The sequence below is a fragment of the Suricata suricatta genome, chromosome 6 (assembly GCF_006229205.1).
Source record: "Suricata suricatta isolate VVHF042 chromosome 6, meerkat_22Aug2017_6uvM2_HiC, whole genome shotgun sequence".
Lineage (NCBI taxonomy): Eukaryota > Metazoa > Chordata > Mammalia > Carnivora > Herpestidae > Suricata > Suricata suricatta.
This window is the reverse complement of record NC_043705.1, coordinates 119,670,752-119,694,819: the sequence shown is the minus strand read 5'-3', so window position 1 is coordinate 119,694,819 and position 24,068 is coordinate 119,670,752. Positions and strand designations below refer to the sequence as shown.

The 24,068-nt window shown below is 34.8% G+C and overlaps 1 protein-coding gene and 1 non-coding gene across 4 annotated transcripts in view; one reads left to right on the top strand and one right to left on the bottom strand.

The window, feature by feature from the left end:
* The window catches only part of NIPBL (NIPBL cohesin loading factor), a 197,250-nt gene extending 173,753 nt beyond the window's left edge, over positions 1–23,497 (top strand). For 2 of the 3 annotated variants that reach the window (XM_029940989.1, XM_029940986.1), the window contains 14 exons: positions 621–757; positions 4,802–4,942; positions 5,128–5,221; positions 5,657–5,811; positions 6,322–6,412; positions 7,843–8,016; positions 8,344–8,534; positions 10,437–10,544; positions 12,527–12,727; positions 15,786–15,932; positions 17,645–17,919; positions 19,941–20,115; positions 21,773–21,961; positions 22,520–23,497. In XM_029940989.1, the coding sequence (XP_029796849.1) occupies positions 621–757; positions 4,802–4,942; positions 5,128–5,221; positions 5,657–5,811; positions 6,322–6,412; positions 7,843–8,016; positions 8,344–8,534; positions 10,437–10,544; positions 12,527–12,727; positions 15,786–15,932; positions 17,645–17,919; positions 19,941–20,115; positions 21,773–21,961; positions 22,520–22,885 (2,444 nt within the window). In that variant the 3' untranslated portion in view covers positions 22,886–23,497. Of the gene's footprint in view, positions 1–620; positions 758–4,801; positions 4,943–5,127; positions 5,222–5,656; positions 5,812–6,321; positions 6,413–7,842; positions 8,017–8,343; positions 8,535–10,436; positions 10,545–12,526; positions 12,728–15,785; positions 15,933–17,644; positions 17,920–19,940; positions 20,116–21,772; positions 22,003–22,519 lie in introns of all 3 variants that reach the window. The other variant, XM_029940988.1, reaches the window with a different exon arrangement.
* Positions 1,990–2,095, bottom strand: LOC115295120. Its single transcript, XR_003910344.1, has one exon. It is a non-coding gene; the product is annotated as a small nucleolar RNA U13 (small nucleolar RNA).
* Positions 23,498–24,068: the final 571 nt, after the last annotated feature.

The window sequence follows — 24,068 nt, the reverse complement described above, 5'->3', positions numbered from 1 at the left end:
TCACTTAATGTTGAAAACTTTGAAACTGTTGAAAACTTGTTAATCTCTTCTAAAAACTAATTTGCCTCGTAAGAACCATTGTATCTCCTAACTAACAGCATTTTCCTCCCACGGGAGCAGCAGTGGGTTTACCTTTCTGATACAGCCCTGGTCCAGTTTCTTAATTTGTCACTCTGGTCTTTTAACAGTCTTCTCCCATGGCAGCTTCTCTTTTTTCCCCAGTGCCCTCAAACACAGTATCACCTCAGCTCAATTGCTTTTGTCCCGCTTTGCTAACTTGCCCATACTTACTTCCATCCATTTTAGATATAAGAAACACCATGTTTATTCCCAAAAGCCCATCCCTAAACGTCTTAACTCATTCTATTTTTTAACTTCAGTCTTCCACCCCTCAGTGTAAAATTTGCCTCCCATAGCACAGCCTCTTTTATCTTTTATTCTTAATATATGTAATATGTATAATTAAAAAAAAGTAGGAAGTCTAGTATCGTAAGAAATGCTAATCTTTTATTGAAGTATGTACTGAATCAATTTAAGGGATAATACTGAGTAATTTAAATAATCTGTCTAATTTCCACTGCCTTGTCATATTTTAGTATCTTATTTCTCTGTTTTTCCAGACTCTGACAATAAAGGTGTGAATTCTGGAAGATTGGTAGCTTGCATAACCACTTTGTTCTTATTCAGCAAAATAAGACCTCAGCTCATGGTTAAGCATGCCATGACTATGCAGCCATACCTTACCACTAAATGTAGTGTAAGTATAGAGCTGTCCTATTTTTTATGTCTTACCATGTAGTAACTATTTTAAATTTAGAATTCACATTGTGTCATCCACATTTTCACTGACTGATCAACTGTGTCATGTACTCAAATATATGTTCTAATATTTGTGGCAAATTATATAAGACATCATTTCTCTGATATATTAAAAATGAAGTTCTGGCTTCATTTCTCCATAAGCTCCTCAAGTTAAATGCTTATTAAATGTTGTAACTATTGTTAAGGTCTCAAAAGTGAATGAGGCAGAGTTCCTCTCACATAGAAATATATTGTCTTTTAAATTCTGAATTTGCTTTTAATTTGTCATTTCAATATATTTTGAGTATATTTATTTTATACTACATCAGTAGTTTGAATATAGAAAATCTAGTATATCAGATATGTTAGGTGTCTGTTTTAAGTTAATATTGCACATACTCTGTTTTTCTAAGACAATGTAAAAATCAAATAAAATATTGCTTATATAAAATAATCCAGCAGTTTATATGACAGCCTGGTGACTTAAGTGGCTTATTACAAACACTAAATTTTGATGTAGTCTAAAATCTCTAAAATGTAACAGCCTTTTTTACTTACTATGTCCCTAGTGTTCCTAAGGAACTAATTTTAACTACTTTCTCTGCTAGATTTGTTTTGCTGCTGTAGTCTGGTTTTTTGGTGATCTAAATTAGGAAGTTCTAGATGAAAAACCTCAGGATGTCCTGAGGAATTTTAAGAGCTGAGGAAAGTACCAGAAGATAAATATATAAAAACAACTTTATAATAATTTCTGAGACCCTAATTCTATCTTTAGGGCTTGTGTTAAATCCAGAAATAAATTGATTAATATGTAATCTATGACCCATTAGTAATGGCTAATATTTATTGAACACAGTGCCAAATACTGTAAAGAATTTTACATGCATTATCTTATTAACTTGTGAAGCAGGTATCATTATTATATCAGTTTTATAGATAAGGAGCTAAAACTTTGAGAATATAAATAACTTGCCCAGTGTTGCACAGCTGACCAGTCCCAAAGCTAGAATTCAACCCCATGTCTCATTGCTTCTAGGAACTAAACTATAGTGTAATTTGCATAAATCACCCTTGTTTGAATCAATATACATATATATTTTAGCAAGATTACTTTGAAAACATTTTGTGGGGTGTGTGTGTGTGTGTGTGTGTGTGTGTGTGTATACATATATATAAATTTTTTTATCACATCAGACGGGTAATGTGCCAAAGTCGTAATAAGGTTTAAAAGGCACATTTCACATAATAAATAGTGTGAATAACCAGTCGTCACACTTACGAACTATAAAAGGATCTATAAATATATTTTTTATTTGATCCTGTGGGTATGCCAAAGGGAAGGATGTATATTGGAAAGTTTTATACATACATACATACATGAAGTTTTATATAAATAAGACCATCTCCTATATGTTAGACACATTTAAGTGTTTTTGTTTTTTGTACACTACCTCCATCTTTATTCTTCTTCATCTCAGGAGAAACAACCTGGATTATCGTTACATTCTATATCCATATCCATGCTTCTGTAATTGTGCACATGCACACATACATAACTGATTGACTGAGTTTTTAAAAATCAGGTTATGGGGTGCCTAGGTGGCTCAGAAGTTTAAGGGTCAGACTCTTGATTTCGGCTCAGGTCATGGTCTCACTATCTGTGAGATCCAGCCCTGCATCAGGCTCTGGGATGACAATGTAGAGTCTGCTTGGGGTTCTCTCTCTCCCTCTGCCCCTCCCTTGCTCATGCTCTCTGACTCTTTCAAAATAAATAAGTAAACTTTAAAAAATCTGGTTATGTTATATACCTATCATACATATACATATTATATATATATTATCCATTTTATGGATATCCTATGATATATTTAACCATTTCCTAATTTGACAGGTATTTACATTGTTTCCTACTGATAGGCACTACAAACAATTCCTTAACAAACATTCCTATTCATATACCTTTAAATATTGGTGGTTTTTGTTCTTTGGGATAGATTCTAAAGAATGGACTTGCTAAATTAAGGGAATATTCTTTTGGTTCTGGTTTGGGGTTTTTAATAGATTTTTCCTGATTGCTGGTGGACTTGTTTTATAGCCTCTTTGGAAACCAGTGTATGACCATCTATGTCATTTTTATATTCTTTGCCAGTCAGATGTAAAGCCATAGTTCATTTGCTTCATTTTCCCTTCCCTAATTACCAAGAAGATTGAACATCTTTTTTTATGATATTAACCAATTGTACTTTCTGTGATTTGACTGTATACATACATATATATATTTATATGTCATTTGACCATTTTACCTTTGAATGTTGGGGCTTTTTTCTTTTTTGAAAACTTTAAATTTTTTAGGTGTTGAAACCTCTTATGTTATAATCATTTCAGCTATTTTTCTTAGTATTATATTCTTTTTCTTCATGATTTCCATCTTTAAATTTTTCTTCTAGATTTTAAGATATTTCTTTCACTTGATTTTTTAGGCTGATAATATTTATAGTAGTTCAAAGTAAAATTTTAGCTGTGATTCTCAGATGAATTTATTTTGACAAAAACTCATCCCTAGACCCACTTTAACCCCCTGTTGCTTAAAGCAGGTAGGAATGGGAGACAGCACAGGATTTCTGTGCAACTTGGAAGTATTCATCTTATGTTTTTACTTAACTGTGGGTATGAGGAGAGAATGGCTGGATGTAAGGTGGGCACATTTTTAATCAGCTCAGAAAAGTTCAAATGAGTGTCAGTAACCTGTTGCTAAGAATGAAGAGTGATAACTTGACTAGATAAAAACATGTTGAATGTCTTACTTCACAAAAATAACTAGTAACTGGTTGCCTTAGGGCAGGGGTGCTGGGTGACTGGAGAATACAGGGTGGGAAAGAGTTTTTTGTTTTTGTTTTTTGAAAAGAGACTTTACTGTATAATCTTTAATAACCTTTGGGTTTTTTTTTTAAGTGTTCTACCTATTTTTTAAACTGTTTAGTTTTTAATAAAAGTTTTAAACTTTTTTAAAATTAAAATTTTCAAATTTTAAAATAAAGAAGTCTTATACCTAGTTCTGGAATTCTTTATTTTCTTCTGTCATAAAAAGGATTAACACAGGCCTTCTCAACCTCAGCACTATTGACATTTAGGGTTGGATTATTCTTTGTTGTCAAGAACTGTTCTGAGCATTACAAGATGTTTGTCAGCATTCCTGGTCTCTGTCCACTGAATGCCAGAAGTACCCCCTCAACTTTTCTCTTGGGACAATAAAAATGTCTCCAGATATTGCCAGATATCCCATGGGGACAAACTCACCCCCAGTTGAGAACTACTAGGTTAATATACTGCAGTTTGAAAAGTACTGATCTTAAAAACAGTATCACTCTTGGAAAAATACTCGGTTAATAGTTAAACATCTTTGTTCAGAATTGGCTTGTATTAACATTTAGGGGGGGAAAAAGAATGTACCATTGTGATTAAGTGACTAAAAGGTTACATGGTAAGTTAGTGGCAGAGCTAGAATCTGGGTTCCTGATACTGTCTTATGCTCTTTATTCTATATCTTAATAAAAGCTCTTTTCTGCATCTTTTTTGGGGACACCTGGGTGGCTCAGTCAGTTAAGTTTCTTAACTTTTGGTTTTAGCTCATGTCATGATCTCATGAGATCAAGCCCTGAATCAGGCTGTGTTGCTGACAGCACAGAACCTGCTTGGGACTCTCTGTCTCTCTGTCTCTTTCTCTTTCTCTCTCTCTCTCTCTCTCTCTCTCTCTCTCTGTCTCTCTCTCTCTTTCTCTCTCTGTATGTGTCTCTGTGTGTGTGTCTCTCTCTCTCTGCTCCTGCAATACTTGCTCATTCTCTCTCTAAAAATAAATAAACATTAAAAGAAAAGCACCTAGTAGCGTTTTTTTTTTTTTACTGAAACTTGACATTCATAATACCTCAACCCTCAAATTGATATAAGTATGTAAACTTTGTCAGACTTTGATATTCATAAAACACTGATTTTATCCTTATAGACACAGAATGATTTCATGGTTATCTGCAATGTTGCAAAAATCCTAGAGCTGGTTGTACCACTGATGGAGCATCCAAGTGAAACTTTCCTTGCTACTATTGAAGAAGATTTAATGAAGCTTATCATCAAATATGGCATGACTGTAAGCATTCAATTTACCATCTCTCTATTGCTTAGTATAAAATTCACAATGACAACTAGATCTTATGGTTTACCTTTGTCTTTAACCCTTGTGTAAATGGAAGGCAGCTATGCTTACCACTATTCCACCAACGCCGGCGCCTTGTGTAAATGGTAACTTTTTTTTTTTTTTTTTTTATCTTTTAGGTAGTGCAACATTGTGTGAGCTGTCTGGGAGCAGTTGTGAATAAAGTGACACAAAATTTTAAATTTGTGTGGGCCTGTTTTAATAGGTACTATGGTAAGTTCAGTGCCTGGGCTTTAGAATTATTCCGCTGGGTCCTGTAGCTCCTCTAGCTCCTTTTTAAAAACATCTGATAAAGACAGAATCAAGGGAATTGTTAAGAAGTATGATTCTCCCCTGGGCCATTGTCAGAAGCAATACCTTCTAGTATCTTTTGTTTCCTTAATAAATTAATATAATTACTTCAGAAATTTACCTCATAAGTAACTGTTGGTCAGTTTTCTGCCCACTATGTACAATAAAATTTAAATAGCATTTTTTTCTTACATTAATTCTATTAGGCTGTAAGGTATTCTGTCATAATTCTAGATGTATGTGACACTTAAGAACAATTAGTAAAATTTACCTCTAGCAACTTAGCAGTAATCATTTAAAGATAATAATTCAAGGATAAAAGTTTTGTTATTAGTAAATAGTACTCATCTTTATTAGGTGCCATTTCAAAGTTAAAAAGTCAGCACCAGGAGGATCCAAATAACACTTCACTTCTGGCAAACAAACCAGCACTTCTTAGATCCCTTTTCACTGTTGGAGCACTATGTCGGCATTTTGATTTTGATCTTGAAGATTTTAAAGGCAACAGTAAGGTAAGATTCTAACATTAATTATTTAGTGTGTTATAAAAAATAGGACTGTGTGACCCTGTGAACTGAAAATTACTAATGACCCAGGATGAAAGCAGCTTTCGAGTAGTCTGGTTTAATGAGAATTCTGAAGCAGTGCTACCCAAAACATGGTCCTCAGACTGGCCTCTGGTCCACCAGCTGCTTGTTACTGATTTGTCACAAGAAGCTTACACAAGTTATATCAACTTTGTAACAGTAGGCACACTAGGTGAAGCAGCTGACTTTATTATTTTTCACTTTCTCAAAGGAGCAGTACATTAATTTGCATCTTACACAAACTTCTTTGTCACAGACTTTTATTTTGAATGTCACCATTCTAAAATGTATAGACATAAATTTACTGGTGATTTATTCTTCAGTGAAGTTCACATACAGACATTCTCATTGCTTCTAGGCTTTTTTTCCTTCATAATTGAAAACTGATTGAAGTTACTCTTTTTCATACACTTTAATGTGGTTTTTCCCCCTTAGGTTAACATAAAGGATAAAGTACTTGAACTATTGATGTATTTTACAAAACATTCAGATGAAGAAGTACAAACAAAAGCCATCATTGGTCTAGGTAAGTTAAGTCTAAATTTCTTTATGATTTTAGTTGTTTGAGAGTTTGAGCAAATTTGAAAATATTGTGAGTCTAAACTATTTTTTTATTTAAGTTTATTTCTATTCACATTAGGGTTTGGTATATAGAATATAGGACTGGGGGTTAAGACACCTGGGTTCCATTCTTGGCTCAGCCAGTGACTTTCTAGGTGACCTTGAGCAAGTCATATAACTACTCTGTTCATCAGAGAAACCTTATTTTGGTAGGATTTAACAAGGTTTATAATTTGATATGCACGAACAATTGTCCATATTAGTCTTTTGAACAAAAATGAGAAATAAATTTTGTTACCCAAACCAGACTAAATGTTTACTGATTTCTTTAAATAAACTTAAATTTTAGAATCTTAGTCCTCCTTCATCCTTTTTAGAAAATTACATGTAGCAAATCGACAAAAATTCAGATATCACTTATTTAGGGAGTTATATCGAAACAGCGTTAACTTCAAGCCAAATGTATACCTTTGAATATTCAGTCTGGACGTATGTCATATGAAGTGGCAAAACTTACAGTGTTATCCAGAGAACAAATAGTGCAAATTGTAACTTGAAGAAGTAGCACTGTCTACAAAATAGTACCTCTAGACAAGTTAATAAGTGACATCTTGCTTGTGTGACCTTGGACTAGTTATCTGATCACTCTATGCTTGATTTTAGTTTGTTATTTGGCATCAATAATACTTGCTGTCATTATGGATCTTTATCTTGTCTTATATAAATAAGCATTTTGTACAAATAAACATGAATAGTATTAGTTTGCTACTTATCAACTTATAGAATTCAACATATTGCCTTCATTATAATGCCATAAAATGGAAGATAATGTTAGCTGTAGTTTATTTGAGAATTAGTCTGTTTCATCAGATGGAAATACACACACACATTTTTTTTTTTTTAAATAATGCCAATGTCGTACCTTCTGCTGGGGATCTAAAAATGTTTACAGACATGACCTCTTGAATCCTGATAATGTCCCTTTGAGGTAGGTGGGTGGTAAATATTATTGTCCCCATTTTACAGATGGAGAATTGAGGCACAGAGAGATTATGTGACTCACCCAAGGTCACACTACAAGTCAGTGGTGGACCAGGAATAGAACCCAAGACACCTGACTCCTAATCCACTCCCTTAGCCACTAGGCCCTGCTCCCTCCTCAAGGTTTCCTCTTGTGTGAAATTCTCCTTTGAAATGCAATTTCTTGTTTTTAATTCATGGGGAAAGAAGTACCTGCTCTAATACTGCTCTGGGTAAGGCCACTAGCATATATTCTTCTGGTCATTGTAAGTTTTAATTTTTGAAAAGGAGCTGTTTATGTAAATTATAAATATTTTCATTAATATTACATTAAATTTTAATATGAATATATCAAGATTATTTTTCTCTTTTTAGGATTTGCCTTTATTCAGCATCCAAGTCTAATGTTTGAGCAAGAGGTGAAAAATCTATATAATAACATTTTATCTGATAAGAACTCCTCAGTAAATTTAAAAATACAAGTGTTAAAAAACCTCCAGACCTACCTACAAGAAGAGGATACACGTATGCAACAAGCAGATAGAGACTGTAAGTGAAGATGTGTTTTTAAATTTTACAGTATGGCTGGAGTTAGAATACTGTACGACTCTTTTAATCCAGACACCTGAATTTCCTTATCTATTATATGATGTAACATATGTGCAGACATTAACATTTTGCAGGAGGATAGGGATTATAGTTGTCATCTGGTTCTCAAAGGTGCTTCTTACAGAGACCTACACACACACAAAATACTAAGAGCCATTGAGCCAGAGTACTGACTATTTATAGTTTTGTACTTTTGGTTGTAGCCTAATTTAATGTAATTTGTAAAGTTAATATACATGTTCTTAATATGTTTACTTCCATTTGTAGGGAAGAAAGTTGCAAAACAGGAAGATCTAAAAGAAATGGGTGACGTATCCTCAGGGATGAGTAGTTCCATCATGCAGCTTTACCTCAAACAGGTGCTTGAGGCGTTTTTTCACACCCAGTCAAGTGTACGCCACTTTGCCCTGAATGTCATTGCACTGACCCTAAACCAGGGTCTTATTCATCCAGTTCAGGTGAGTATATTTTATAGTGGCAGCACTTACTAAAAGAGCCAGATTTGTTACGTTTGATGACATTGTGATTAGAGAATAGTAGTTCTTTATTCATCTTAGTTGTTAATTTTTTGTCCACTTAAGACAAAAAAGAATCCATCTTAAGAATCCATCTCCTAGGTTGTCATTACTGTAAAATGCCCATATATTTTAATTTTGTCTTTATTGAACAAATTTCCAGGCTACATTGGTAGAATATGTACTTGGAATCAGTTTTCTAGGTAGGGATGGGTTGTTTTAATCCATATTGACTCTTATCCCTACGAACCAATAGCCTGTAATGTCAAGAGAGTTGACTGGGATTAAGACTATTATCTAACTATTAACAGGGTGGATTGTAGCCCATAGGAAAGTAAATTATATTACCTAAGCTCAGTTCCTTCATCTGTGAGTTGGAGGTCATATCAACTACTTAATAATTCAGCACATGGGTGTGAGCACTGACTGACAGAATAAAGACATATTAGCATCACTGAAGATTGGCAGCTGATGCTGAGGTAGCAGTTTGCACACTGTCTGGCATGTTCAGGAGAGGACCATAGACTACAGAAGGGGACTTATTAGATAACCAAAAGCCTGTATCTTTTAAAATTTTTATTGTGGCTATTTTTGTGGAACTTTTTCTAAAATCTGGTATGTGAATATGCTTTGTTCTTCCCTGTGTCCTGAAGTAAAACACACTGATGAATATTTAGCCTGTTCATGATTCAGAGTCATCATCAGATCACTTAATAAAATATACAGTAGTATGTTGAGACTCTCAAATTTTTGAGACATTTAGGACTCTTTGCTGGCATTCTGAATTCCCTTAGTTGGTTATGCTTTTTATTGTATTTGCTGTAAGAAAAAATTTTTTTTAATTTTACATTTATAAAAAAAATTGCAAGAGTGGTGCAGCGAATTCCCTTATATTCTGTTCACTGTTTTCACCATTTTTTAAGTTTGCCACATTTGCTTTCTCTCATCGTACACATACTTCTTTCTGAATCCTTTGATAGTAAGTTTCAGATATTACAGTAATCCTTTACCTCTAAACTCATCAGCATATATATTTTTTCTAAGAATGAACGAGGAGATTCTCTTACAAAACCATAATGCAGTCATCAAATTCATGAGATTTAACACTGATACAGTATTTACCTAATATATAGTCCATTTTCACATTTTGCCAGGTAAGCCATAATGTTCTTTATGGACTTTCTTCCCCTGGTTCAGGATTTAATCCAGGATCATCCTTTTCAGTTAGTGCTGTGTTGACATTTTTTAAGCTGTCATTTGTTTGTTGTTTTCAAGTCTCCTCACCACTGATTCAGATTCACTGAACATGGTATTGGTGTTTCTTGACCTTAGAACTCCAGTGAATATGGCTGTTACCAAAACACTAGCTATCGAACTGAACTATCTGATCATTGAAGCCCTATATATAAATCAGTGTTGCAGAAAAGGTTATATTTTCCTAGTTTTGCACATGAAGACAAATTATATTTTGTCCTGTATTATCTTTACATAGCAAATTCAGTCAAGCTTGAAAATTACTGGATTATACATTCGTATTATATATCATAATCTTAAGTATGTATTCTTAGGGTAGGAGCCCTTTTTGTTTAAAGAACCTTTACTTCACACTGAAATTGTTTCTGTCTCACCACATCAGTATTTTTACTGATGCAACAGTGCCTTTTTTTCCCCTCTAAGTTAAATCTAAGGGAAGATTAATCATTTTCTAAAACATGACATTTATAGGAAGGCCTATAAAGCCAAACTCATATATCCCAGTTACACAGCGAGTTTTAACATATGTTATGAGACATACAGAGCTTTTACTACTGTGATGTCTTATAAACCCTTTATTTTTATTTTTAGTGTGTACCATATTTAATTGCTATGGGAACAGACCCAGAACCAGCTATGAGGAATAAGGCTGATCAGCAACTGGTGGAAATAGACAAGAAATATGCTGGATTTATTCATGTATGTATTTTTAAATTGTATAACCTAAATTTAAACATCTTTCTTTGGTATACCATTTGCTTGATAAATGCCTTGCCCATCTTCGTATTAGAATAACATATTTCGCTTATAGTACAGTAAAACCTTGATTTGCAAGCATAATTTCATTCCAGAAACATGCTTATAATCCAAACCACTTGCATATATATCCAAACAAATCTCCCAATAAGAAATAATGGAAACTCGGATGATTCATTCCATATCCCAAAAATATTCATATAAAAATGATTATAATACTGTAATATAATACAAAAAATGAAATACAAAATATAAAGAAAAATAAATTAACCTGCACTCACTTTTGAAAAGTTTCATGGCTGGTGTGAGGGAGACAAGAGAGAGGAGGGTTATTGTGTAGGATGACTTTTACTATCACTAAGGGAATCATTGCTATCAATTGGCTCAATGGAATCTTTTTCTGTATGGAGGCCATTGTGTGTGCTCACATGGATGTTGACTGCGGTGTAGTATTAATAAACTCTTGTCATATGCTGTAATGTAATGGGCAATAAGACAGCTAAGGAAAGGGTCTGTATCTGCAGGCAGCCTGACCTAAAATGAAGCAAAACATTCCTAAGGTTCACTCTTATATGGAAAAGCAAAGAACTGTTCATAGGTGCTTTGAAGTGACCAGAAAGACACTAGTGCCAGTTGTGGGCACCTTCCATCGTTCTGAAAAATCACTGATTTCTGCTAAACACCAGAGCCTGAGACTGAGCATCCGAACATGGGAGATGATCATCCACGATCCCTTAGTGAGAGAAAGAGAGAGAAGAAAACCATTGGCTCAGTTGTGATCCTGTGTCATTCCGCATCATATACTACTCTTATTGCAAGACATTGCTCATTTCTCAAGTTAAAATTTATTAGACATGTTTGCTCGGGGCACCTGGATGGCTCAGTCAGTTAAGCATCCGACTTCAGCTCAGGTTATGATCTCACACTTTGTGAGTTCGACCCCTGCATCTGGCTCTGTGCTGACAGCTCAGAGCCTGGAGCCTGCTTTGGATTTTGTTGTCTCCCTCTCTCTCTGACTGTCCCCTTCTGGTGCTCGCTCATGCGCGCGCTCTCACTCGCTCTCTCTCTCTCTCTGAAAAATAAACATTAAAAAAATGTTTGTTCATCTTGCAGAATACCTACAGAACAAGTTACTCACAATCCAAGGTTTTACTGTATTTACTTCTAAACATGCAACTGAGTTTGACCCCAAGCTTTTTATTCTCATTTAAAATTAACTCTTAATCTCCTTGGTGGGAGGGGAAGAAGATGGCGGAGAAATAGGAGGCTCCATACTTCCCACCTGCATCTCAAACAAAGAAGGGCTGAAGTCAAAGGACTCTGAACCCCAAGAGTCTGGGAGGAATGGAGACAGAGTCTACTAGGAAGCTGGCCTTAGAAGCGGCTACTTCAAGGAACAAACCAAAGCACACACGGTGGAGAGTCCCAAATATCACTATGAATAGGGAAATAAAATACCAAAGTCACATCAAGAGAGACCAAAGGACACCCTTAAAAGAACACTTCTGAACAGCCAGGCCCTGGGCAGTGTATGAGCCTCCTGTAATATAGCAGTCTCACAGGTGCAGAGCATATAAAAAGCCTTTAAAACTTATGAGAGACAGAAAATAAAATTAACTCTAAAGATTGAGCTAGAGATGATAGTCCAGCAATCCATCCTTAAAAATAAGGATGCCTGGGTTCTAGTCCCTATGTTGCGATCTTGGCAGTAATGGCTCTATGGGTCTTGATTTTTTCTTATATAAAATGAGGGGATTGCAATAGATGATCTCTGATGTTCCTGACCACACTGGAGTTCCATGATTTTATGATTTTTAAGTAAAAAAACTAAACAGTGGAGTTAGCCTCGGCTTATAATATTCAAAGTATAGTTTTAATTTGACTCTTAATTTGCATTGCAAAAATGAGGCTTTTATTGATTTCAGATGAAAGCAGTGGCTGGTATGAAGATGTCCTACCAGGTACAACAGGCAATCAACACATGCCTAAAAGATCCTGTGAGGGGTTTCAGACAAGATGAGTCCTCTAGTGCTTTGTGTTCACACCTTTACTCCATGATCCGTGGAAACCGCCAACACAGACGGGCCTTTCTAATTTCTTTACTCAACCTCTTTGATGACACAGCAGTAAGCATAAAAACCTTCTTATTTTAAGAAAATAAATGTTCTATAAATTTTATGTCTAACATCAGCATTTTGAAAATACTACCATTTTGGTAAATAATGGTGACTATATTAAATGTGTTTCTTTACATCTTCTATATTAATTACAAGGTATATAGTCAAATTTGGAGGGGAAATTTCACATGAATATAAATACAGTGAGAGATAAAGTATATTGTGTCTCCATTCTGAGTATCTTATAAACCTGATAATGGTTTCTTTAAGCATAACTTTAAACAAACTACATCAGTAAATTATCACTTTGGAGGATAAGTTACTTCAATAAATAAGGTGAAATTTCACTCTTTCTGCCACAATCAAATATTATTCAAATAACTGTTCCAGGTTTTTGGCTTCTGAAGTCCTTATTTGTTCAACTTGACTTCCTTAAAAAGCCCACTTTTTGTGTAATTACAATTTTGACCTTTTGGGCTGTTGCACAGGTTGCATTGGCCAGGACCATAAACTAATAAAATAGAATGTCCTTTTGTTTAGCTTACCTCTTAATTTACTCATTAATTTTTCACACATATTTATTAAGCACCTGCTGTGTGTGATAGTCATTGTGCTAAGAGATGAAGATAAAATGGTGGCTAGGACAGATTTAGTATCTGCCCACATAGCGCTTACTAGTTAGTCTGTGTGTGTGTAAAGCTTGAAAAGAGCAAAAGGAATATTTTTCTGTATTTAACCACTTACAGGTTGATTGTTGTTATTCCAAAACCAGATTTTTTTCAATAAAACAAAATTTAAATTACCAAGATGTAGATACCTTACTAGACCTTTTTTTTAAGTACTACATGAAATTTTTTGATATGTGATCTAGCAAATAAATATTACAAGCATCTGTTTCAGAAGTACTTGGACTGTCATTTAATCATCACCATGGCCATCATCATCATCATATCATCATCAGTATTAAGTTTTCATGGTATGTAGGACACCATGCTAGGAGTGAAAAATGGTATGATATAGTATTCTTGCCCTCACTGGATCTTACCGCCCTCCAGTTGTGGAGACGTGATAAAGGAAATAAATAATTGTTAGGGTTAGCATATTTTGAGTGTCAGGTGGTTTATACTGTTGATACTGCTCTAGTCCTTATCTCTTCTCCCGAGCTTCATTCCTGTGTGCTTTCATTGCCTGCTGTGTGTCTGTCATGAGCTCAATGTTCTGTCACTCCAGTATGAGCAATGCTAAGCTGGAAATACAGTGCTGTCTCCTGACTATTTCCAGCAAAGGATGTCAGAGGAGGAACACATCACTGAAGGCCTGGGGATTAGATAAGATGGACCTGCTATTTAAGGCAGGGGTAAAAACCTAATAAAGGTACAAAGATAAGAATGTGTGAGAAATAATGAATAGATTGTTATTTGACTGGAGCGGAAAAGGTCATAATAAGGCATGGTTTATGGAGGATCCTGTAAACAGTGAACAACCAATAAAAGCATTTGAATGAAAGTAATGGGGACAGGTGCCAAAGAACGTTTTAGGAACACAGATTTTTTAGCAGTGTGTTCACACTGGAGGTAACAAGGGACTGATATATTGTGATGGTGATAGGAAAGGAAAATAAGCATTGTGAAGAAGTGATAAATGAGGCTCTGTGAGAATAGTCGAATAACTGCAGTATTTTTGTCCTGAGCACCTGAGAGTAATAGGATTGTTAAAAAGAAGTTGGCTTGAGAAGGACATAAAGGAACAAAGAGGCAGAAAGAGAACTAAGGAGGAAGAAAATTTCAGGAAGGAAAGGGTAGAGGGTAGTGTCCAGTGCTACCCACAAGTCACGGAGAAGAAGAGATTTTTTTAAATAAAATGGGATGAGATAATAGGTGGAAGCATCTAGCAGTGAGGGACACAAGCCTGATTGTGATTGAAGAGTGGTGAGGAAGACATGGGAGGAGCAGTTCTAGAGTATTCTTTTAAGAAATTTGATTTTTGAAAGGGAAGAGCAACACAGGACTTTTTGATGACTAGAGTTGAAGAATTTCAGAGTTTTTAAAAGGTTTATTCAGAGTAGTTCTGAATATTTTCAGTTCAGGAGGAAGCAGTATATATAAATTAATGTTAATAGATGAGATAGAATTCTGTGTCTGCATTTCCCCAACTGTAACGTAGATGTTGCTACATATTTAAAAATAGAGTGACAGCAAGTTAATTTCATCTGTCCTACTGGATTTTGTTGTTGCTGGTGCCACTGTTGGGTTTTATGTTGCTTGCAAGGTAGGATAGGTGAGATGGTAGAAGGGAGTATGTTTTGATTGCTGTATTTTTTCCCCTAAGTTATAAATGTTTTAAAGGAATTTAAATAGTAATGTGCCTTTCTGTTTATTTTCTGTATAATTATGAAATGCTGAAAGTCTTTGTTACTTCATTTTAAACCAAACAACCAGTAGTAACCATAGTTTTTGCTTACCTCAATTTAATGGTATGAGACTGTGGCAGCACTGTCAGAACGACTGATACTGTAAATTATGTATATGTAGGAAAGGGACAAATGTTTTCTGAAATGTTAACTTTGATTTTTTTTTTTACCCCACATATTAGTACTATGATTCCTGCTTATTTTTAGGGGCAGAATAGTAACTGTGTGTAACTGATCTCCATATGGGTTTAAACTCTTAGAAGCACAATGACAAACCATTATGATTCATATGTATACTTTCTGATGTGGTATGGATTTATCATAAAGATTCAATATACTCTCTAAGAAAACTTAAGGGAATTCCACTTGGGTGCACTGAAAAATTTCACCTCTTCCCTTCTTGAGGTCCATGGTATACTTCATTATGAAATCTCTTAAAAATGGGTGTAAGATTATTTTATAAAATCCATTTGTTTTCCCTTCATCCGTTTTTCTTACCTCCCTCCCCTGCTGTCTCCCTACCTCCCTCCTCCACCCTTCTCTTTCAGAAGCATTAACTGAGGTGAAAGTGCCCTCTAATATTTTTTCTAAAAAGGCTTTTTGGATGGATTTCTAGATTATCCACTAAACATGTGTACCTTTTTTTAAAATTTACAGAAAACAGAAGTGAATATGCTCTTGTATATAGCAGACAATCTAGCCTGTTTTCCATACCAGACACAGGAAGAGCCGTTGTTTATAATGCATCATATAGACATTACACTCTCAGTTTCTGGTAGTAACCTACTGCAGTCATTCAAGGAGGTAAGTTACACACATTACTATTCTTAATGCATCTGTCAAAGTGCAGGCATGCTATTGTCACTGTTTTGTTTCCATTGTTCTTTTTTTTCTTTTCACAGGTATATAAAACCTTTCTAAGTAACTTAAAATCTGGGCAGTGCTTGAATTGGGAAGAAGTGGATTGCTATTTCATTTCTATTAAGAGACACCTAAAACCATTCCATTTCAGATCATATGAGTAGAATATATACATATATGTGTTTATATATATATATATACATGTATATATATTTATATATGCAGTGTTGTTTTGATAAGCCATCCCACTTCTTTTTTTCCTCTTACTTTAAGCACTGACCTTAAATGTTTGGTGTCCATTCATATATCCATTTAAACACCATTTTAAAGCATCTTGCTGTTCTATAAATCTGGTAATGCTGTAGATCACAATAATGATATATTGAAGAGATATAACTAGAGATAGAGATAGATAGCTTACTTATAAAGATACACAGAAAATGTATAATATTGTTGATTTTCTTTTTTCTGAACATCAGCATCATAATGGGGTTGGCATATTGTGTGCCCAAAATCTTTACTGAGTTTCTTATTATAAATCTTATGTCTTTTCTTTTGTGGTTTTTTAGGAGGAAATGTAATTCGTTTCATTATAGTAGCACCTGGTATAGCACTGAGACACATAGTAGGCCCTCAGTAAATTATTTAACAATTAATTGGAAAGCTTTGATGTGCCTGAAGACACAAGTAGATCTCGTTTTACAAAATTGTTGCACTCAAAACTCAACCTGATCGATCAAACTAGTATATCAGGGAAATTATTATAATACCCAAGGGTTGGAATTACCGAGGTATCTAGACCCTTGCTGCTTGAAGTTTGCCCCTAGACCCAGCCGCAGTGGCCTCACTTGAGAGCTTGTTAGAACTGCAGATGCTAGATTTTTAACAGAATCCCTAGGTGCACCTTAAAGTTTGAGAAGTTAATAATTCTCCAGAAACTTGAGCCATCATGTTATCTTATTTTACCTCTCTCTTGTGGATATACTTGTAAATGTTTCTCCCGTTTTGTTTCTTCTTTAACAGTTACATTTGAATAATTACCTTATAATCTAGTCATTTCCCCTCTCAAATCCAGCTGAAAGTAAACAGTATCATGAGATACAGATAAAAATAACTGTTTAGGAAAAGTTGCATATTATCTTTTGAAAAGTTGAGAGTTTGATAGAAGATGGAATGTTCAAACCTATTAAATATTCCTCAGTTAAATTATATTTAGCACTTTTTTTTTAAGTAGTTTCTATCCCCAGTGTGGGGCTTGAACTCATGAACTTGAGATCAAGAATTGCATGGTCTACTGACTAAGCCAGCCAGGCACCCCTCTCCTCAGTTAAACTATATTTACTACTTTTCCTGTGTAATGGCTTACCTATGTACCGAGCTGATACTTTTATAACTAATTTATCTTTCATTTATATCCTATAACAAAGTTGTTTCCTTTGATATTTCAGAAAGGCTTTGGGAAGGGGCAATCAGAGTAGTGGATTATATACGATTTTATTAATTCTTGGAACCTAACTGTTTAGAGAAAGTCAGAGGGTTTCAAAATGCAAAATACTAATTTAAGATGCTTTTTTGAAGCTGTTGAAAGGCGCATACGTATTTATTAGTGGTATTTTGTTACTATTTTTCCTTTTTCTTCTTTTCTTTTTTCCCAGTCAATGGTAAAAGACAAAAGGAAAGAGAGAAAATCATCACCTAGTAAGGAAAATGAGTCAAGTGAGAGTGAAGAAGAAGTTTCCAGGCCTCGGAAGTCACGGAAACGTGTAGATTCAGATTCAGATTCAGATTCAGAAGATGATATAAATTCGGTGATGAAATGTTTGCCAGAAAATTCAGCTCCTTTAATTGAATTTGCAAATGTCTCCCAGGGTATTTTATTGCTTCTGATGTTAAAACAACATTTGAAGAATCTCTGTGGATTTTCTGATAGGTAAGGTGACATAATCAGGGGGAGAAAACACTTTACCGGAAAGGTTCAGATTATAAAGAAATACGAAACTCAATTTTGATTGCATGCTTACTTCCATATTAAAAATGTTCCTATTTAAAGAAGGAACATTTTCCCCATACTATTGCTATATATTTTGTTGTATAATATATCACAATTTGTTCACTTTGTTATTGAAGAGAGGACAAACATTTCATAGTCATAATGCATTATAAGTGAAAGGACTTAACTTTGTAGATTTCCTTAAAAAGACCTTATAGAGAATTAGGCTGATCTTCATATAGATTATAAATTTAAGTTTTCAAAGAGCTTATGAATAAAGAATAAATGCAGACTAACTAGGCTGAGTTCTAATAGAACACAAATAGTCTCTAATGTAAGAGATAGTAAAGTACTAATTATTTGTGAATGCCATATAATTTTACCCACAGTTAATTACTCTAGGTATCTTTTTGCAGCCTTTGCCCATGAAACTTTGGCCTTTTTTTTTTTTAAGTTTAACTTATTTTGAGAGAGCAGGGGAATGTCAGAGAAGGAGGGAGAGAGAGAATCCCAAGCAGGCTCTGTGCTGACAGCGTAGAGCCTGATGCAAGGCTTGAATTCATGAACCATGAGTTCATGATCTGAGCAAAAACCAAGAGTTGGACACTTAACTGAGCCACTCAGGCGCCCTTTGTCATTTTTCATTTAATTAAAACCTTGGTGGCTCAGTCAGTTGAGTGTCCGACTTTGGCTCAGGTCATGATCTCATGATTCATGGGTTCAAGCCCCACACTGGGCTCTGTGCTGACCACTAACTCAGGGCCTGGAGCCTGCTTCAGATTCTGGGTATGTGTCTCTCTCTCTGCCCCTCCCCTCTTCATACTCTGTCTCTGTCTCTCAAAAATAAATAAATGTTTAAAAAAAGTTACTAATAAAAAAAACCTTACATTAGGAATCACAAAGCTGGGGTACCTGGGTGGCTCAGTTGGTTAAGCATCTGACTTTGGCTCAAGTCATGATCTCATGCTTCATGAGTTCATGCCTGCTTCAGATTCTGTCTCCCTCTCTGCCCCTATCCTGCTCACGCTCTGCCCCTCAAAAATGATTAAACGTTAAAAAAAATTAATGAATCACAAAGCCAGATGTTCATAGCAGATAGATCATGAAACAGCAAAGTAGATTCTGTAGAAGATCACTGGCAAACTAGAAAAAGCATGTTTTATTTAAAGGGCTCAGGTATTACTCAAATGTTCATCAGTTTTTTTGCCTCAGAAGAGGCATAAGGTAGCCCAGAGCTTCCACTTTTTCAAGACAAGCTAGATAACCTGGGTTTTTATATAAAACCTTGTAAGGGTCTTGGGGTGGTGCTAAAGAGTTGGGAGGATTTTTTTTTTTTTACTTTTATTTATTTTGAGAGGGAGACAGCATGATTCGAGTCGGGGAGGGGCAGAGAGAGAGAGGGAGACAGAGAATCCCAAGCAAGCTCCAAGCTGCCAGCACAGAGCCTGATGGAGGGCTCAAACCCACAAAGCCATGCGATCAAGACCTGAGCCAAAATCCAGAGTTTAACCAGCTGAACCATCCAGGCACCCTAAGTTGGGAAGATTTTTAAGCCAGAGTTGCTAAAATATGCAGGTTTGTAAACATTCTGGCTGCTGTGTAGAGGATGAATAGTTGGAAGGGCAGGAAAATAAGTAAACCAGTTACGTAAACCAGTATTAATAATGAAACTGTTCTACAGTCATGATCATGGAATTCAGAAACAGACATGAGAAATTAATTTAAATGATGCCTCTATTTCAGACAAATACTAATGGAAACAAGAGAATTTTATTCTTATTAATCTTAGTCTTTATGTCTTTACCTCCCTTTTAAAATTATTTTTATTTTTGTGTACAAGTTCACTTGACTGAAATCTATATGATAAAAAGTTTAATTATTAGTTAAGTTTAACTACAATCACTTTAAATATAAATGCCTGAAAAAATTTTAATGTTAATGATTTTGTTTTTCCAAAACAGTAAAATTCAGAAATACTCTCCATCTGAATCTGCAAAAGTATATGACAAAGCGATAAACCGGAAAACAGGAGTTCATTTTCATCCCAAACAAACACTGGACTTCCTGCGGAGTGATATGGCTAACTCCAAAATCACTGAAGATGTGAAGAGGAGTATAGTAAAACAATATCTAGATGTGAGTAGTAAAACCAAAATCTGTTCCTTTCTAATAATGACTTTCTCGAAAAGGAGATTCTCTGCAGGGAGATAGCTGTCTCCTTACACTGATGCTTCATAAACTATCAGGATGATTTTTCTGTATGTGGTTTTAATGAGTTACTTGAAGCTTGCCTTTCCCATTTCACCCATTGCATCATAAATTATTTTTTCTTAGGAAATGCCAGCCCACCACTCATTTTATTTTAGTGAGAATGAAAGCTTTTAGGCAAGTTTCAGGAAAAGTTATGCCCATGTATGTATTTTTTTTAATTCAATAGGTTACATGGTTTATGATTTATAAAAGGAAAAACCATGAAAAGTCATCCTCCTGCCCTCGTCAGCCTCCTGTTGCTCTCCTTCCTGGCAACCCGTATTAGTACTTTTTCACGTATTCTTACGTATTTGTATGTTTCTTACATATATACTCTTAACAAATATGTGAGAGTGTGTATGTGTACAAAAGGTGCTTTTAAAATGTCTTGGGCACCTGGGTGGCTCAGTCAGTTAAGCATGCGATTCTTGGATGCTTAGGTCATGATCTCACGGTGAAATCAAGCCCTCATCAGTCTCTGCGCTGACAGTATGGAGCCTGCTTGGGATTCATTCATTCATTCGTTCTCTCTCTCTCTCTCTCTGTCTCAAATAAACTTAAAAAAAACATTTAAAATGTCTTTAAGACTAGGCAAATTCATAGAGACAGAAAATAGAAGTTGTTACCACAAAGAATGAGGAGCTATTGTTTTAATAGGAATAGAATGAGTTTCTGTTTGGAATGATAAAGTTTTGGAAATGGTGGTGGTGATGATTACACAACATAGTAAAATACTTAATGGCAATGAATTGAACACTTTAAAAGCAGTAGAATGGTAAGTTTTATGAATATTTTACCACAGTAAATTTTTATGTTTAAAGAAATATTTGGGGGGAATTGTCTCCCAAAAATAAAAGTTTTTTGTTTTAATCTATTAAAGCAAGTAGCTAAACATAACTAATAATGATATTTTTGACCAAGAATGAAATCTACGTAGTGGTTTTCATATTATTTATAGACTGTAAACCTTATACTCTACTGCTGAAAATTATTTTAATTCTCATTTAAAACTCTTTACATTCTTTTTATTCTCTTTCATCTTCTTTCTTTGGGACACAGCAAAGGGGGCAGAAACTGTGAAAAATGTCTATCAGTAATTAATCATTTATCATCTGGTTGCTTGATGACTTAGATCAGGGTCAGCAGACTCCAACATATGGGCCAAATCTGTCCCCTACTGCCTGTTTATTTTTTTTCCCTACTGCATGTTTAAATAAACTTCTATTAAAACAGCCATGCCCATTCATTTATATGTAGTCACTAGATGGTTTCACACTACAATGACAGAGTTGTATAGTTCTGACAGACCATATGGTGTACAAAAGCCAAAAATATTTACTATCTTGTTCTTTATAGAAAATATTTACCAGGCCCTGATTTGGATAATAGCTAGTCTGTTTACCAATTAAACTAGTACCCCACACCCAGTTACTGCCATAGAATACATTTAGGGAAAAAAACTTTAAAGGAAATATTTAAGGATTTAACAATCTTGTTTGAAATTATATATATAAAATTCTAAATTCATATCTAATTTTTGTAGTTCAAGCTTCTCATGGAACATCTGGACCCTGATGAAGAAGAGGAAGAAGGGGAGGTGTCAGCTAGTACAAATGCTCGGAACAAAGCAATTACCTCGCTGCTTGGAGGAGGCAGCCCTAAAAATAATGCAGCAGCAGAGACAGAAGATGATGAAAGTGATGGGGAGGATAGAGGAGGAGGCACTTCAGGGGTGAGGCGGAGGAGGAGTCAACGTATTTCGCAGCGTATTACGTAAAATGATTTTTATGTGCTTATATATGTCAGTCTATTAAATGTATACCAAGTAATGTAATACTTATGAGAGAAAACATTTTGTAGATAGAGATTCTCTACTTAACCATTTATACATCCTTTTGTAGAAAGTTTAACATAAAAGACAATAAAAAAGAAAAAACAGAAATGAGACATCCAGCATAAAGGGTTATTAATTTTTTTGGATTGTATTAATGTGTGTTATCCTTTTTTATTGTTGCTAAGTTTTATGTAGCTTTATGGTTCATATGTATATATAATTTTATATATCAATAAGAGTAAAGACACGGGTACAAATTAAGAGTTATACGGTTTTACAAGTATATGTTAACCCCTTGGCGCTGGCGGTCACGGTGCGTCTCATTGCCGGCAATGGAAGTGTGCTGGGAAATCCCAAACTCCCGGCGTCAAGGGATTAAAAGCAATAAAAACAAAAATTTCACTAAAATTCTTTTGTGTAACACTTCGTCTTTTTTCCCCCCTCCCAATGTTTTAGTCATTGAGAAGGTCAAAACGAAATTCAGACTCTACGGAGTTGGCAGCACAGATGAATGAAAGTGTTGACGTCATGGATGTCATCGCTATTTGCTGTCCAAAGTACAAAGATCGACCACAAATTGCAAGAGTAGTACAGAAAACCAGCAATGGCTTCAGTGTTCAGTGGATGGCAGGCTCCTACAGTGGCTCCTGGACTGAGGCTAAGCGCCGTGATGGCCGCAAACTGGTGCCTTGGGTAGACACTATTAAAGAGTCAGACATTATTTACAAAAAAATTGCTCTAACGAGTGCTAATAAGCTGACTAATAAAGTTGTTCAGACTTTACGATCCCTGTATGCCGCCAAGGATGGGACTTCCAGCTAATGAATTTGTACATGCAGCCAAATTTACAGGAATTTTTTTTAAAGGCAGAAAAACTTGAAATATCAACATTCTGGCAAAAAAAAATCAGTTTTATGAAGAGTAAGAATGGAACCTGGGATGCAGGAACAAAAGAAGGAAATGTTGGGAAAACATTTTTGTGGGAGCTCCCTTCGCTGTTGTGCAGCAGAAACAGATTCTCAGTTCATTTTTACTCCCACTGTATTATAGTTTAACAAAAATTGTTTATATCTTGGAAAAAAAACTTTCTGTTTAAAAAATAAACAAGTGAATGTTGGAAATTAGTCTGTTAATGTTCTTAATAAAGTGTTCTTTGGAGTTTAACCTAGCAGCGGATGGCTTTCTTTAGCTTAGCCCAGTTTCCAGGGAAGCATTGTTTTTTCCAGGCTGTAAAATGGCAGACTCTCCTGGATATATAATTTATTCTGTTGAAAAAAAAAAAGCATGCAGTATCTATGACCTATCTGCAGAAGGAGTTTTTGTAAATGTAGATTTTGATGTATTAGGTCACCCTGAAAACAATACAAGAAAAGGGATCCCCAGGCAATCTGGTGGAGCGAATACTGCAATAAATTTTTTTACTTCTCTTTGTTACTTGTCTGTTTCCATTTGAATTTCTTATTGTAAAGATCTGTTTAAATCCATTTATATTATTTTGCAGTCTTTTATGTAAAATTTATTATATCACTGGTTTTCAAAGCAAAACATAAAATATTGTTTATACAGTTTGTATAGGCTGGCTTCTGGATAATTGGTATCTATTATTTTCATTCCCATAAGAGGGTGTAAACAGTTAACTCCAGGGTTTTATTGTATCCTGCAATATTTAGTATTAACTATATATGATTTAGCACTGTGCCAAACACATTTTCAAGAGTACATTTTGATATAAAAAGAAACTATAGTTTATTCCTTGTATGCTTCAATTTCTTTCTAGTGATGTCATGCTGGTAATATTTATTTTTTAAACTTCGGGAAAAGGTAACAATCATGCTATTTTGGGAAACTAGCATTTCTCTTAGTTAAAATTATGCCATGTTATTTTAGAAATAGAGTGGAGTGTGACACTTCGTAATTACATTACATTTTTCACAAGTTATTTTTTAATGCTGATAAAGGAGTAATTTTACTAGTTGAGATGTTTATTCATTTTCTACTCTAAACA